This window comes from Melanostigma gelatinosum, assembly GCF_949748355.1.
Source record: "Melanostigma gelatinosum genome assembly, chromosome: 6".
In the NCBI taxonomy this organism is placed as follows: domain Eukaryota; kingdom Metazoa; phylum Chordata; class Actinopteri; order Perciformes; family Zoarcidae; genus Melanostigma; species Melanostigma gelatinosum.
In genome coordinates, this window is record NC_136639.1 from 22,621,381 (window position 1) to 22,637,137 (window position 15,757).

Below are 15,757 nucleotides of genomic sequence, written 5' to 3' on the forward strand. Positions count from 1 at the left end.
GGCTAGAATAGGTTTTAGGCAGGTCACTGTATATAACCACACACTGTATGCATATAAAATAATGTACTAAACCATTGAATACGTATTCCAGCACTCTTTACACTAACAGCCACCCTTGAATTATGTGTACACTTATGTACACCGAACAAAATCATTTTGGACTTATATGTTACCTAGTAGGTTTTTTCACCTGGTTCACTAAATAAAGCGCAATTGTCCATCGTGGGGACCTTCCCCAAAAAGCAGCCACTCACTCATGCCTGATGATGAAAGCGATAGATAAGTTAAAGTAAATGATTACCAGCCTGGCATGCAGTTAAGTTTATTTTGTCTGTGTTAAATCCCTGCCTATACTGACCTGAGGTTGCTGTGTTTCTCAGAGCTTCTTTGGAAAACTGAAGAACCTGTAAGTATTGTGTGCATTAGCAAAACCCCATTAGTGTTGCTGTTAATGTATTATGCATGAAAAGCAGCTTCTCACAGCTCCTCTTTCCGTCAGACACAGTGGACCTCCAGCTCCACCCAGGAGGACAGGTGAGGTTGAAACTCACCTAATGAAGGGGCAACGTTTCCTTACTTGGTTCTATACATTGTTATCTATTATCGATGTATTTTTCCCCCCAGATGACAATGCAGGGTGGCCACAGGAGGAATTTGTAAGTAAAGACAGCAAGTTCTTGATTCATCAAAGCTGCTAAATGAGACATTTTTAAAGATTTTTATCTTATTTCTATGCCATTATTATTACATTTCCCATTTTTTTGTGGGGGTAAAAATAGTTCCACTTTATATTTTCTAAATGGCAGGATGACGACGACGACAGTGACATGTATGAAGTGCCTCCCTGTGAGCGCCACACTGTGAACGTCCCACAGAGAGAGGTGGAGGAGAATGTCTATCTGGGTAACAGCACTGCAGATAGGGTATTAACGGTTCCTGTTTAGCACGGACACCTTTTCACCGGAAATAATGTCCCTCGATCCTGCTTTTTTTTTTGCAGAGACGCCGCCCAAACCCGCGCCTCCACAGAGGCAGGTTGTTCTCCCACCCAGACCGGCCAAACCCTCGGTAACAACAGCTCAGTGTCCCGGAAGTCTGTTTCTGTTTGTTTGAGACATTTAAAATCTGTTTAAAGATAAGGCATTTCTGTTAATTAAATTGTCCGTCACCCAGAAACCTCAACAACGTGCTGAAGATTTCTTCTCTGATCCCAAAACCAAGAAAGGTGAGTGATTCTTACACTCATTTGTAGCCACACAAACAGGTTTTTTTGTTCATTCACTGTATAACCCGCCTCTCTTCAGCACCTGAGATAAACAGAACTGAGAAACCCGGGAGAAAGATGAAGCCTCCCCCACCGGTCCGCCCCGCTCCCGTTCCAGACCCTGCATCCAACACTGAGGAAGGTGCCGGAATCACTTCTACCACACACACAAATAGTCCTTTCATAGAAGTACCTCATCAGCCTGTAAATGACTGTTGACTGAGAGGAATGTCTACGTATTAATCACGTGATATGGCAACCACATATTTGGTTTTATTAGCCATTGCATGTGCCATTTGCAACAATACAGTCGCTCCATGCAAGATTTTGCAATTGCTGTTGCGGCACACATGCAGCAAAAAAGTCAAGCGAAGACTGAAGCTGTGACTGGAACAAAGAAGAGAGCGCCACCTGCTGGTATTTCATTGGCAAACCCATCTGCGAGAACCATGTTGCCGAAAATTTGTAACATTTAAAAGACAAGGAACTTGTCACATTGTCAACAGAAGATTATCTCCACACTCTCTGCTTGACCGAAACCTCAGGTTGAAGGCCATGAGCAATCTATTTTTGTGTCCTTGACATGTCTCTATTACACATTTCTGAATACCTGAAACCTTTCCTATTCATCGCACTAACAGCAGCAACAGTGAGAAGACAATGTAACGAAGCTGGGAAAACAGAACAAAATTGTGTTCGACAGATCATTCAAACCCTGATGAAACTTACAAGACGACGGAAAGTCCTTTGAAAAGAATGTGGTATACTGTACATTATTTTGTCTTTCTGCATTTCAGATGTGTATCTGGATCCGAATGAAGAACAGGTGAGTAGAGATAGAAACACACACGGGAGGAGACAGCCAGAGAAAGGCCTTGGTGTGAAGGTGTAACGGGATGTAACGGGTTGTAATGGCCATGCACGCACGAATATGATTGGATGTTCCCAGCCACACAGCTGCGAACGAGCCAATGATTACGAGGCACAAATGACACAAACACTCTGCTTCCTGGTGTGTGCCTCATGTGTGTGTAATTTTACGTTTCAGGAAGACAACGATGACGTGTATGTGGAACCTACAGCAGGTGTGTTTACGTCTTGCTTCACAAGAACTGGCTCTGTACTTAAAGTTTGCACGTTTTTTTTTTCTGTCAACGATGCTCAGCTTTTATGCCTTATGTTAAAACTCAATACCTAACGGCTGGCTCAGTAAATATTATCTATCTGACTCGTGGTGAGACACCACAGGATCTCGCTATGGAACTCAGTAACAAACACCCACAGAACGAACACAAGAGAGATTGGATTTCCTTCAGTACTCGCAGATTTATTTGCAAGTATACGAGTAAACCGAGCTGTCCGGAGTCAACTAACTTCACAACAGCATTTATTTATTATACTGTAGGTGCGTGGAAACAAACAAGGAGGCGAGTATTCCCTTTGGCTGCACCATGTGGCCGTTTATTTCCATCCATACAAAACATACACACATTCACTTCCTGCCACCCTTTAACCCCCCCTATCACCAGGGTTACGCCCCTTTCCTTAAAGGGGCCCCGTGAATTCGGTCGTTCCCTACAATACTATCTTTATCCCTTTAAGGGGGAAATTTTTCTCTACATTTGACCCATCCCTGTATATAGGGAGCAGTGGGCTGCCAATGACAGGCGCCCGGGGAGCCGGGGGTTCAGTGTATTGCTCAGGTACACTACGACACGTCCCAGTCGAGGATCGAACCGTTGACCTTCTGGTTCCCAGACAACCCTCTTAACCCAGTGATCCACGGTCGCCCCCAATTGTATATTACTTTATACCTCCTCCTCCTCCTCCTCCTCTGAACTTTCACCAAGACAAGTTAAACTGTGTACCTCGGACAAGTCATAACAGAGGTTTTTGTGATTAACCACAGTCTCGTCTTCTCCTGATTTCGCTTCTGGCCGCCCGTCACAGCGACCGGCTCCCGTTCTTCCCCTGCGTTAGAAATCTTGCCCTACTTGTTTATCTGTGTCATCCCCTCCTCTATCTTCACCCGGGCTCCAAGGCTGCTATACTAGACTCCCTGTCTCATATGACAATGATACCGGCCAATATCACAGGATGAATGTGAATATACATGGATACATTTCAAATTATGGATATGATTGATTTTACACAAATAGATTTCAAGACACAAATACATTTTTCTCCCACATTCCCCTCTTGAGTGACTCGAGTCACTCATATTAGAAAAATGTTAGAACCTCCCGCTGGTCTTCAGGTCCTTGTACTTTACGCACAGTATAGAGAACCACTCATGCATGAGGTTACTAGCACCAAGGTTTAAGCTTCAGCGATACGAGTTATATCTAAAAGAACAATAGGAAAAATTGCCACAACAACGGTTTGCACAGTTTGCAAGACTTTTCTTTACCAGATGATAAAATGCAAAATCAAAATTATGAGTCCCCTTTCTTCCTGCTTCCCAGCTTGCTCTCCCACCCATCGTGCGCCGATGAGGATGCCTCCGCCTCCCAACATGAGGCTCGTACCATCTCCCATAATCATGTGAGTGCACCTCTCAACCTGGGTCCAAACAGCCGCCGTCGACCCACCGCCAAACCAGAGCAAGGCGATATATGCACTCACCGAGTTATTTAATCTTGATTGGCTTCCTGCTCCGTGACACATCAGACAATGAGTGATGCTGTGTTTTTGCATGCAAAATGCAAATGTCGCAGAGATATTAGTGACATTGCACAGTCAATTACTGGCACTTGTTGGGCTCTGACCATGTGGCTTAAACATGTGCTGTGGACAAAGAAAATCAGGCCTTAACTTTTTCAAGCAAAGGTCTCATCCTGATTTGTAGTTGATAAGAGCAAAGGAATTTCACACTCAGGTGTGAATTCCCCCCCCCCAAAATAACCATGGTAACCGCGGCAATCTCATTGGCCGAGAGCCAAGAGAACCCAGGACCCCTGTGGTTCAGCCGATGTTCTATAAAACTCTCTGCTGCCCCCACCTCATGGCTTTTCCAACTCTCCCTCCGGGGTAACAGGAGGCACACAAGGCTCTTCGCTCGGACACCCCCGTCCAGGCCACAGAAGAACCAGCTTTCCCCCTTCGACCTCGGTTGAGTTAGGAAGCACACCACGCTCTCTTCGCTCGGACACCCCCGTCCAGGCCACAGAAAGCCACGAGGAAGCCCCTCAAACCCTCATCAAACCCTGACAGGTCACGAGCCGTTTTGCTGGACGAAACGACAGTGTTCCACCTTGAGTACGGCTCCACCAGCCCGCGAGACGAACCCGCATCAGCGATCCGTTCTCCGCCTTTCTTTTTATTTTGTGCACAAACCGGCACAGAGGAGCCCGACGAAGCCTCGCTCCTCTCGTGACCGAGGATTCCCGGCAAGACGCGCAGACACGTCGTCTCATCCGAAGTTAACTGTTCTCCCTGCAGCGAGTACAGACCGGACCTGCGTTTGCTCCAGAGCCACGCTAACGGACCGAAGCCGCGCCAGCTCACCGCCGCGCGACACACAGCGCCCGCTGCAAAGCCGCGCCGACCCGCAAGCTCCCCCCTGTCCCCCTTCCCGACGAGGAAAACGGACAGCTTTGCCACAAACACTTCCACGTTGCAACGAAGCATCTACAAGTAAGATTCTTGGCATTTGGGCATAGCTTAGCTTAAATTAACTTAAGTTTAATTCAGGCCATTCATTTATATGTTGATATTCCCGTGTTTTTGTGTGTTTAAGACTGTCGCGTGATATTGAGGTATTACGCAATCATTACGGCGCAGAGAAGCGCCGCTGTATTTGTGTATCAACTATGACTGTTTCTTTGGGATTAATTTCATTCATTGTCTTCCACTCCGTGTGGAAGTTCTCTTTTCATTAACTCGACTCGGTGAGTGAGCTGAGGTGCGTGGTTTATCACGGCATAAGTTACCGGCAGTTCTCAAGACGACAGCGGTATATTTATGCGTGATAGAGCCAGCCAACTCAGGCTCACTACAACGCGCACCGCGCGCAGAAGTCTGATTCATGAGCCCCCACCTTTTTTCTCTTTCCTCCTTTCACGAAACACACACACACACAGCTCCGAATTCTACCCCTGGGGAACCTCGTTCAAACGAGCGCCTCACATCACGTGCTGCCCAGGCAAACGTGAATTACGCACAGCAGCCCCATTCTGCCATTTTGTCCGGGTCCCTCGACTCCGCCATCTTTGTAGTTTCTAGCTGTAGTTCTTAAGGCCCCTCCCCTTTGGCCAGCGTCACTCGACGCCGCCATCTTTGTAGTCTTTAGCGTAGCTGTAAGACTCCTTCCTGTTCACCCACAGACCCACACACACACATACACATACACACACAGACATACACCCTCATCCACTTTATTCATTCTTTAGTTTAGGCATATAAAATTGTATGATAACGTTTGTTGGTTGCAATATTAATTGATTTGATCATTTATTATTTTGATTCAATAAACTCTGTTATACTTTCAGGAGCAGTCGTCTGTGATTACTTGTGCATATGTATTTGATAAGACTGTATGTAGTGGCCTGTGCTCGAACTTAAAACCCTTCACTGTCACTGAATGTATAGTCATACGCAGACTATTGACATTATGAGTGACTACTAATTATGAGACTTAGTTTTATCGTTTGGTTATTGGTCCCTGTTCGCAGGGTGGTGCCCCGTTTATATTAATAATCATTAATAATTGTTATATATATCAATAATTCTATTGATGTCAAGAATTCAGTTTCTTAAATGCTGATAACCCAAACACGCTCCTTTAGATCCCAACATAATGGTGCCCCGTGTGAGGGTACGTTATTCCAGTTTTGTTACAGTATATATGCACATTAATCCATAATTATTTTTGAATAATTAATTTTCCAAAAAAATATTTTTTTCGAAAAATTATTTTTTTTTTCTTCTTTTGAATGATCCAAATTCCTGAAACTTATTTCCCAAAATAGGTAGGCTTTGATCTTCAAAATCTTGTCTTATTGTAATTAAATTTTTGATTTTAAATCCAGATTTTTAATCTTAATCTTTAATTCCCTTCTCGAAATTTTATTTCGTTTCCAGGTTTAATTATTCGTTTCATTTCTTAAACTAACAGCCAGCTGTGTAGTAGATTTGATCGTTTTATTTGTAATACCTTGCTTGTTTTCTTAAATCCCTCCAAAGAAGTTACACACAGCTGTCACAGGCCCAAAGTGCTAAACCACATTAGCATTTTCGCACCTCTGGCTGCAAAGCAGTAGTGATACCTCAGAGCAGCAACAGTAGAAACGTAAGTCACAGAGCTAGACATTTCACTGTGCGCCTGCATGAACCGTAACTCTAACAGTAATAAACATCTAACAGTAGAAATCCTAAGTTACAGAACTAGACATTTCACTGAGAACCGTAAACACTAACAGTTTCCGTTCTAACACTAGGGAATTAACAACTACTGGGAGTCGTGCTCATTAGAGAGAATGAGCGACGAGAAATTCCCCATTCCTGGAGCTGTAGCTCCAGAAGACACCGCACTACGAGATGCGGTGGCTGATGTCCTCGGACTCACAGCAAAGGAAAGAGAGTACTTTGCAAAATACACTGCTGTCCTATGCGACGAGCAATTAGAGCAGCTGGTGGCTTATGTAAATAACCCAGCAGGTAACAGAGAGCGCCTGATTCAGGACGTAATCGGCGAAATACTGCTCATCTATCATCAGAAAATGCAGCTGCAAGCTGCCCGAACCCGGGCACAGAGCAACGAGCAGCAACGCGAGATCTGGACACTCCGAACAGAGGTTCAGGAGTTGTCACGTGACTGTAGAGCCCTACAGTCAGAAAATAGTAGCCTGCGCAGTGACCTCAGAGAGGTCAACCTAAAACTCTCTAAAGCATCAGAGAGTGATGACAAACTGAAAGCGCTTCAAGGTGTTCCAGCAACCCCGGTAGGTACTGCTACCCCCTATCGAGCCTTTCAGCCCAGTCATTTCCGGGTCTCGGCTCCCTCAGTCCCCGAGACCCGAACCACCTTGCATTTCTTGAAAGCGACATCCCCAACCAGGAGGAGAGAGGACCAACACCAGGTCCTAGTCGGCCCAGGTGGCTTCAAAACCACCTCAGGTGAACGCAATCCTCCGCGCAGTTCACGCGCGCGACAAGAACTGACCCCATCCCCCTCAGGGAGGGAGGATGATAGTCGTTACCACCATCGCGAGTATGGAGACTCAGACGACTCGGACGGCCCAGGCCCCATCAACCTTGGAGGCCTGCGTACTCGACAGATTGAGTCTCTGGTAAAAGACGTAGAGCGCTTCAATCCCGATAATCACGACTCGAGCATCGATGACTACCTAAGGGAGATCGATCGCTGCCTCCTCGACCTATCGCACCCCTCATCGCGCGAAAAGCTAAAGCTAGTGTGGAAAACCACAGCGCGAAGCGTCCACGCTTTCATTAAAACGCTCCAGCCGAGCATCCGCGACCGCTATTCATCCCTTTGTCACGCCCTTAGGGAGGAGTACTCCCTGTACACCAACCCAGCTTCTGCCACCCTCGGCGCCTTTGCCATTTCCCAGGAAAGGCTACAGTCTCCGAGAGACTACTTCAGGCGCTTGAGATCTGCGTACTTCCAAGGACGTAACGCCCCAGGTCTAGAAGACCATGCCTTCAAGTCGCTTTTCTTGCACAATCTCCACAACAACGTGAGATACGATGTTACTATGCACTGCAGAACGAGTAACCTCACCATGCCAGAGATTAGGAAATACGCGCAACTTGCATGGGAGACACGCGGACGGCCGACAAATCGGTACGAAGACACCGCCATAGTCTTAGGCATCCAACAGTCGAGCGACTCCGACCTAGCGTCGGAAGACGACGAGAGGACTTGGCCTAGCGAGCCCTGGTCACCCCCGAGGAACAAACGACCCTGGCGGTCGAAAGACCAACGGAACCAGGGGGGTGAAAGACGCCCTCAAGGGCAACACATCAGGTAACGCTGACTCGCAGCCCACCTGACTAAGCCGAGTGACCTTTCCCCCTGCTGCCAAGTCGACGTGGTAGGGGGGGGGAAGAGAACTCAGCACACTTCCGGAAACGACCACTCCCATTTCGCACCTCGTTCTTCAACCTTCTTGGGCGACCTTGTTCGCAAAGGCAATGCCCGTTATGTATAAATCTATACATATTCTTCAGTCCTACTGGGGGGTCATAACACTCTTGCTCTACCCGACTCCGGGTCAGAAACGAGCCTCATGTGTTCCCCCACCTTTTCGCATACACCTCTAGGGTGCCACAACCTTAGAGGCCCTTCGAGCACCCTAGCTCGTAAGATCTTTCGTCAACTAAGCCTTCTTCTCCTGCTCTGTCAGCATGAGCCACCTCCAGCTTGTTCAACGAAGCCACCGCCTTCTTTCAGCCGAGTCATCGCCCGGTCCTGTCAAGTCGCCAGTGCCGTAGGTAACTGAACTTGACCTGTGCGCCGGACCTGTCTCCATCTCTAATTAGGAGGGTGGGGGGAGGGAGATATCACCAGCCCGCCATGACACACTCCAGAGTGAAACTGTTCGCGACGTTTCCCTGAGTGCTGGCGGTAACGTGGGGATATCTGCCCTCGCCACTTGAACAGCGCGAGGGGGGTGGATCTCTGACAACAGAAACTTAGAGAGATGTACTTCACAGGAAGTACACTCTAATCTCGCCAGTGCCGAAACCAACCGGCAGAATGGCAGCTTACTATTGACTACTAACGTTTAACTGCATGCTTCAACTCACCCTGTAGACATGCACTAACCGCTAACACAGCCAACTTCAACCAGAACAGTTGCATGACCTGACGTTCATTGCGACTGTAAACTGATGCTCCACTCTCATAGAGAACCCTTTGCATGCTTTATAGACTCTACCAGAAGTCACCAAAGAGGACATAACCTCTGCCGTAGCAGTCAGATTTAACCCAGGACCTCATCCGAGAAGGCTCAGCTGTCAACAGCTGGAGCAGCGAAAGACCAGCCTAGCTAGTCACACTAGCCGTGCTAAGAAATCTGTAAATCTGCTACCACTACTGTTATGCAACCCTCACAGGTACCTCTGGCCTATAGTCTTGGCAACGCAACTCCAATATCGATAGATTCTAAAACTTAGACACAGGACTCGCTCTAAATCTACCGATTAGAGAGAGATAGACGCGCATATCATGTACTAATAGATCCAGAAGCGACAGACAAACTGGATTCCCTCCTATTCATAACACCACGTAGCCAACCTACGACTGCTCCGCCGACGGACTCCAGTCCTGTCTAGGAGTTGAACCAGTAACCACTGTTTGCCCCTCACCTGCTTCTTGTCTTTCTATTCTTTCCTTCTCTCTCTTTTGTGTTTTGTTTTGTTTATTTGGGTTGTTACTTTCTTTGACACTGTGCCACAATGCTAGAATATCACAACATCATAATAGCGATTGAATTATTTGGGAATAATGTTTTGCTCACCTATGATTTGAATTGTGTATGATAGTAGATGTAGGTAGAAGTAGTTAAAGTCATCTGCCCAGATGCCACCTTAGTCATCTGCCCAGATGCCAATGAACTCTGAACTTGAACACCATGAACTTGACCACTATGCACCTTGAACTCTATGAACAATGAACACTGCCTGTTTTAACCACTGCTTTTGGTCTCAGGAACACTTGGACTGTCTCACCTCTTCAGGTTTCCCCACCACATGGGTGCACATGCCAGCCCTTGGTTTGCTCTAAAGACCGAAGCCAACACCTCGCTCTTCAGAACAAAGGGGGGATGTTGGGCTCTGACCATGTGGCTTAAACATGTGCTGTGGACAAAGAAAATCAGGCCTTAACTTTTTCAAGCAAAGGTCTCATCCTGATTTGTAGTTGATAAGAGCAAAGGAATTTCACACTCAGGTGTGAATTCCCCCCCCCCAAAATAACCATGGTAACCGCGGCAATCTCATTGGCCGAGAGCCAAGAGAACCCAGGACCCCTGTGGTTCAGCCGATGTTCTATAAAACTCTCTGCTGCCCCCACCTCATGGCTTTTCCAACTCTCCCTCCGGGGTAACAGGAGGCACACAAGGCTCTTCGCTCGGACACCCCCGTCCAGGCCACAGAAGAACCAGCTTTCCCCCTTCGACCTCGGTTGAGTTAGGAAGCACACCACGCTCTCTTCGCTCGGACACCCCCGTCCAGGCCACAGAAAGCCACGAGGAAGCCCCTCAAACCCTCATCAAACCCTGACAGGTCACGAGCCGTTTTGCTGGACGAAACGACAGTGTTCCACCTTGAGTACGGCTCCACCAGCCCGCGAGACGAACCCGCATCAGCGATCCGTTCTCCGCCTTTCTTTTTATTTTGTGCACAAACCGGCACAGAGGAGCCCGACGAAGCCTCGCTCCTCTCGTGACCGAGGATTCCCGGCAAGACGCGCAGACACGTCGTCTCATCCGAAGTTAACTGTTCTCCCTGCAGCGAGTACAGACCGGACCTGCGTTTGCTCCAGAGCCACGCTAACGGACCGAAGCCGCGCCAGCTCACCGCCGCGCGACACACAGCGCCCGCTGCAAAGCCGCGCCGACCCGCAAGCTCCCCCCTGTCCCCCTTCCCGACGAGGAAAACGGACAGCTTTGCCACAAACACTTCCACGTTGCAACGAAGCATCTACAAGTAAGATTCTTGGCATTTGGGCATAGCTTAGCTTAAATTAACTTAAGTTTAATTCAGGCCATTCATTTATATGTTGATATTCCCGTGTTTTTGTGTGTTTAAGACTGTCGCGTGATATTGAGGTATTACGCAATCATTACGGCGCAGAGAAGCGCCGCTGTATTTGTGTATCAACTATGACTGTTTCTTTGGGATTAATTTCATTCATTGTCTTCCACTCCGTGTGGAAGTTCTCTTTTCATTAACTCGACTCGGTGAGTGAGCTGAGGTGCGTGGTTTATCACGGCATAAGTTACCGGCAGTTCTCAAGACGACAGCGGTATATTTATGCGTGATAGAGCCAGCCAACTCAGGCTCACTACAACGCGCACCGCGCGCAGAAGTCTGATTCATGAGCCCCCACCTTTTTTCTCTTTCCTCCTTTCACGAAACACACACACACACAGCTCCGAATTCTACCCCTGGGGAACCTCGTTCAAACGAGCGCCTCACATCACGTGCTGCCCAGGCAAACGTGAATTACGCACAGCAGCCCCATTCTGCCATTTTGTCCGGGTCCCTCGACTCCGCCATCTTTGTAGTTTCTAGCTGTAGTTCTTAAGGCCCCTCCCCTTTGGCCAGCGTCACTCGACGCCGCCATCTTTGTAGTCTTTAGCGTAGCTGTAAGACTCCTTCCTGTTCACCCACAGACCCACACACACACATACACATACACACACAGACATACACCCTCATCCACTTTATTCATTCTTTAGTTTAGGCATATAAAATTGTATGATAACGTTTGTTGGTTGCAATATTAATTGATTTGATCATTTATTATTTTGATTCAATAAACTCTGTTATACTTTCAGGAGCAGTCGTCTGTGATTACTTGTGCATATGTATTTGATAAGACTGTATGTAGTGGCCTGTGCTCGAACTTAAAACCCTTCACTGTCACTGAATGTATAGTCATACGCAGACTATTGACATTATGAGTGACTACTAATTATGAGACTTAGTTTTATCGTTTGGTTATTGGTCCCTGTTCGCAGGGTGGTGCCCCGTTTATATTAATAATCATTAATAATTGTTATATATATCAATAATTCTATTGATGTCAAGAATTCAGTTTCTTAAATGCTGATAACCCAAACACGCTCCTTTAGATCCCAACACACTTAACATGTAATGAAACTGAACTCTCTCTCTCTCTCTCTCTCTGCAGGATGAAGCCTCCGGTTCCCAGAGCTCAGTCAGTGAGTGTGTCTATTCATCTCAGTGCGATATTGTTAAGGCCTGAATTAGAAATGGAAGTTTTCATTTCATTTTCATACCATTTGCTACGTAGGAAAATAGAATCTCATCAGCAGTGACACGGTAGTAACATTTTTATATTTCCCTCCTTTCAGAATTCACTCTTCCCTTCCTTGAACGAGTTAAAAACAGGTAAAGACCACCGTCTTCTGTCCTCGCTAAAGCTGGTCAGATATCAGTACACACACACACACACACACATCCAAAATAAATGATTTCGAGCATGACGGTGCACATCTTGTCTCTGTAGCTCCTTCAGTCGAAGCGAGACACGCCTCATTTCCCGCCAAACCCCCCCCACCGACACTCAGTGTGAAGCCCTCTCTGCCAGCAAACCCGAAGGAAGCTAAGCACAGGTTTGTTAGATGGATGTGAAACATCAGTCAAAAATGTTAAAACTGCAACGATTTACGTTCATTTCCGCAAATACATCAGCGTTAAATTCAGCGTGTAACATTAGCTTTTTTTGGTCTTGATTCCAGCCTTCTCAACCCTCCTGTGGCAGACACTAAGCCTGCTGGTAAGCTCACATTTCTTTTCAAAAAGAGAGTATTTTCATTATTTGAATCGTCAGGGACGACTGAGATCATTTGGTCTCTGCTTAGATTCTTCATTTGAAGTAATATAAAACATTGCACGGTTTATACTCTTTTTGTTTTTAAACATCTGACTGTTGCCAAGATTTCCCCCCAAAAAAACCTGAGGAAACACATGATGGGCTTTTTATCTTTTTCTAAGCCTCCTCTGGTGGTATGAAGGTGGCCAAACAAGGCGGGAACGAGGTATGGCATCAATCTGTGCAAATTAAAATTAAAACGAAAAATGAAAATCTAGTTAGGGAGGACCGTTTCACTGTTTGTTGATGTATCTCTGTCACATTACAGGACAAAGAGTGGTTTGCTGGGGATTGCAACAGGAAGACGGCCGAGGATCTCTTACGGAGGGTCAAAAAGGTGAGCCAGTCAAACTTGAGTCAGACACTTACGTACTTGTACTGTACTGTATAATATGTTTTTACTCCACTTATTTCTCTTTCTCACCTATCAGAGTTTCCCAAAACATTTCTTCTCCATTCCAATTTTGTCCCCTACTCTCAGTGTTTAATCTTGCTTGCTGTTTTCTCCCTCGTTGCAGGACGGCGCGTTTCTCATACGACACAGCTCGACTCAGGGCGGCCGTCAGCCGTACACCCTCGCCGTGCTCTACCGGCAGAAGGTGTACAACATTCCCATCCGCTTCCTGGGGGACGCTCGAGGTTACGCTCTCGGAAAAGAGGGCAAGAAGAACGAAGAGGTGTGTGTGTGGGGGGGGGGGGGGCAAATAAGAAAGAGAGAGAGAGAGAGAGAGAGAGAGATTCTGGGAGAATTTTTGGCTTTTTGTTCGATAAACCTCACTTTATCTTTCGTTCTCTCTCTTGCAGATTTTCGGCACCCTCGGCGAGATGATTTCCCACCACAACAATAACCAGCTGCTTCTGATAGACAGCAAGAGCCAGGCCAAGCACATCACGTACTTAACGTATCCTGCTCGCCCTCAACCCTAAGATGTGTTTATATGAGTTTTATGAGGACAACAGCTCAGTCTGAAGGTTTTCTGCAGGTCTACTAAACTGTCACCAAAACTGCAATTACAACTCTAACTGCTATGACATCAGCTAAACTGGTGTTTTCTTTATAAATTGACAGTGCAAACTTCTAAAGCACCGATAACAGAGATTACATGTCACAAACTCCAGCTGCCACATGACGTGACTACGGCATATAGTGTCTGTACTATATCCATAATGCTATACAAATTACAGTAACTGTCTGTTAAGAGGTTTTATTTCTTAAAGCTCAGAGATATTCCTGTTTTCTCATCATTTTATAGCAACGACTGCAAAAGGTTGCAAAACTGTTCTCTGGTAAAAAAGGAAAAACGTGTTGCTGTATGTTTCTGCCCCCTCGGATACAGAAGTGATGCTGTTGCTGTCAGATCACTGAAATTGAACTCGCTACTAAACATTCAAACCGTATAATTCTTTTCGTTTGCAGCTAAAATGTTCCAGCGTCACTTTGTGCCTCCTGCTCATTTCCATTATAGTCTGATGAAGCATTGAGATAAATGTCTCCATGATTTTAATTTTTGTGACGAGTACAGATTGGCTGTGTATCTTTGCACAGGTTTAGTTTAGTTTGACTTAGATTTTTAATATAGGCCTACTCTATGTAATGGGTGTCTTTTCCGGTGTGATATTGTGCAATACAAAGTCAAAATGTATCATTTTTATTTCATTTATTTTACCGCAGTTTCCTTATATTTACTGTTGATGACCAGTAACAATGAGTTAATCTGGACCATGGTCTTTATTTGGGCTTTTACTGTGGTGTGTGTTCGTTGACATCCTTTTGAGTAAACTCACCTTCTGCTTGTGATGGATCCTCGTCAATGAGGGTCAGTGTGGAGAGTGCAGGATGTATGGGTTTTACTGAGACACAGTGTGTGTGTGTGTGTGTGTGTGTGTGTGTGTGTGTGTGTGTGTGTGTGTGTGTGTGTGTGTGTGTGTGTGTGTGTGTGTGTGTGTGTGTGTGTGTGTGTGTGTGTGTGTGTATATACTGCCATCATATGTCCACTGACTAGATGGTGCTGGTAACACCTGCTCCCTGTCAGAGTGAAACCACCTTCTCTGTGACCGAACCATAAATCCTGGGCCTGTCATAGCACACAACATGGCAGAATCCGGTGTGAATCGTTTTTACTCCAAAAGGTGTAAAAAAAAAACCTCACGTTAAATCTAACGCTTTAGTAATTAGAATTACCGGTTTCAGAGTGGTATCCGCTTATTTAGTGCGCTAACAACTAAGTAAGAACCAACACTTCAGGACATTTTATTGTATTATTGCGGTAACTTACTGGAAAACATTGTTACTGGTACGTTAACGCAATTACCTGTTTACACTACTTTTACTGTAATTATGTTTTTACAGTAAAAGAGCTGTACTGTTATTGTGCTTTACGATATAATTGCTCTGGTTTACAGTATGATACTGTAAATATGTTTTAGAGTATGATACAGTTGTGTTTTATAGTATGAAACTGTACATTATTATAATATACTAAATATAGCCTACTAGTAAGTCCTGCAAATTCAAACACAGGTTTAATGTATTTTATATAAAATATTTTACTTTAAAGAATTAAATTACTGTGGATAACATGTAGGCTAACAAATGCAGTTAGCAATAGTCCTACCACACATCAAATGTGTGGGGGACAAATTTTATTTGCCATATATTGGAAAATGAAAACATAATTGTTTCATGACTCTTGTTCATCACTTGCTATTTTAAAGTACACTGTGGTTCGTCATTAATAGACATTTTAAATGTTGTGAATTATTACAACCACTGAATTAAAGAAAAAAAACATGCATACAAGAAATTACAACAGCCCAAGTTGAACCATTCAAATCCATATATGGGCACCACATTGAGTTAATGTAACCTTTTTACAGTAGCACGATATGCTAGGTGTAACAGTAAG

At 45.5% G+C, this 15,757-nt stretch overlaps 1 protein-coding gene across 1 annotated transcript; it reads left to right on the top strand.

The window, feature by feature from the left end:
• The first annotated feature begins 646 nt into the window (after nt 1-646).
• LOC306778236 (uncharacterized protein) lies at nt 647-14,427 on the top strand. The gene is made up of 16 exons (XM_079269675.1): nt 647-656; nt 807-903; nt 1,001-1,068; nt 1,174-1,225; nt 1,305-1,406; nt 2,062-2,090; nt 2,313-2,349; nt 3,730-3,808; nt 12,147-12,177; nt 12,331-12,367; nt 12,486-12,591; nt 12,718-12,755; nt 12,974-13,017; nt 13,120-13,188; nt 13,370-13,528; nt 13,656-14,427. Exons 2-16 carry the CDS (start codon nt 828-830, stop codon nt 13,776-13,778), a joined length of 1,050 nt encoding a protein of 349 aa, XP_079125801.1. The 5' UTR covers nt 647-656; nt 807-827; the 3' UTR covers nt 13,779-14,427.
• Nucleotides 14,428-15,757: the final 1,330 nt, after the last annotated feature.

What these genes read in the sequence shown, in the direction of transcription:
- LOC306778236 (XM_079269675.1), top strand. Translation starts at nt 828, where the DNA reads ATGTATGAAGTGCCTCCCTGTGAGCGCCACACTGTGAACGTCCCACAG. An exon ending in GGAGGAGAATGTCTATCTGG is followed by an intron (nt 904 to 1,000) that starts GTAACAGCACTG and finishes TTTTTTTTGCAG; the next exon opens with AGACGCCGCCCAAACCCGCG. An exon ending in AGGGCAAGAAGAACGAAGAG is followed by an intron (nt 13,529 to 13,655) that starts GTGTGTGTGTGG and finishes TCTCTCTTGCAG; the next exon opens with ATTTTCGGCACCCTCGGCGA.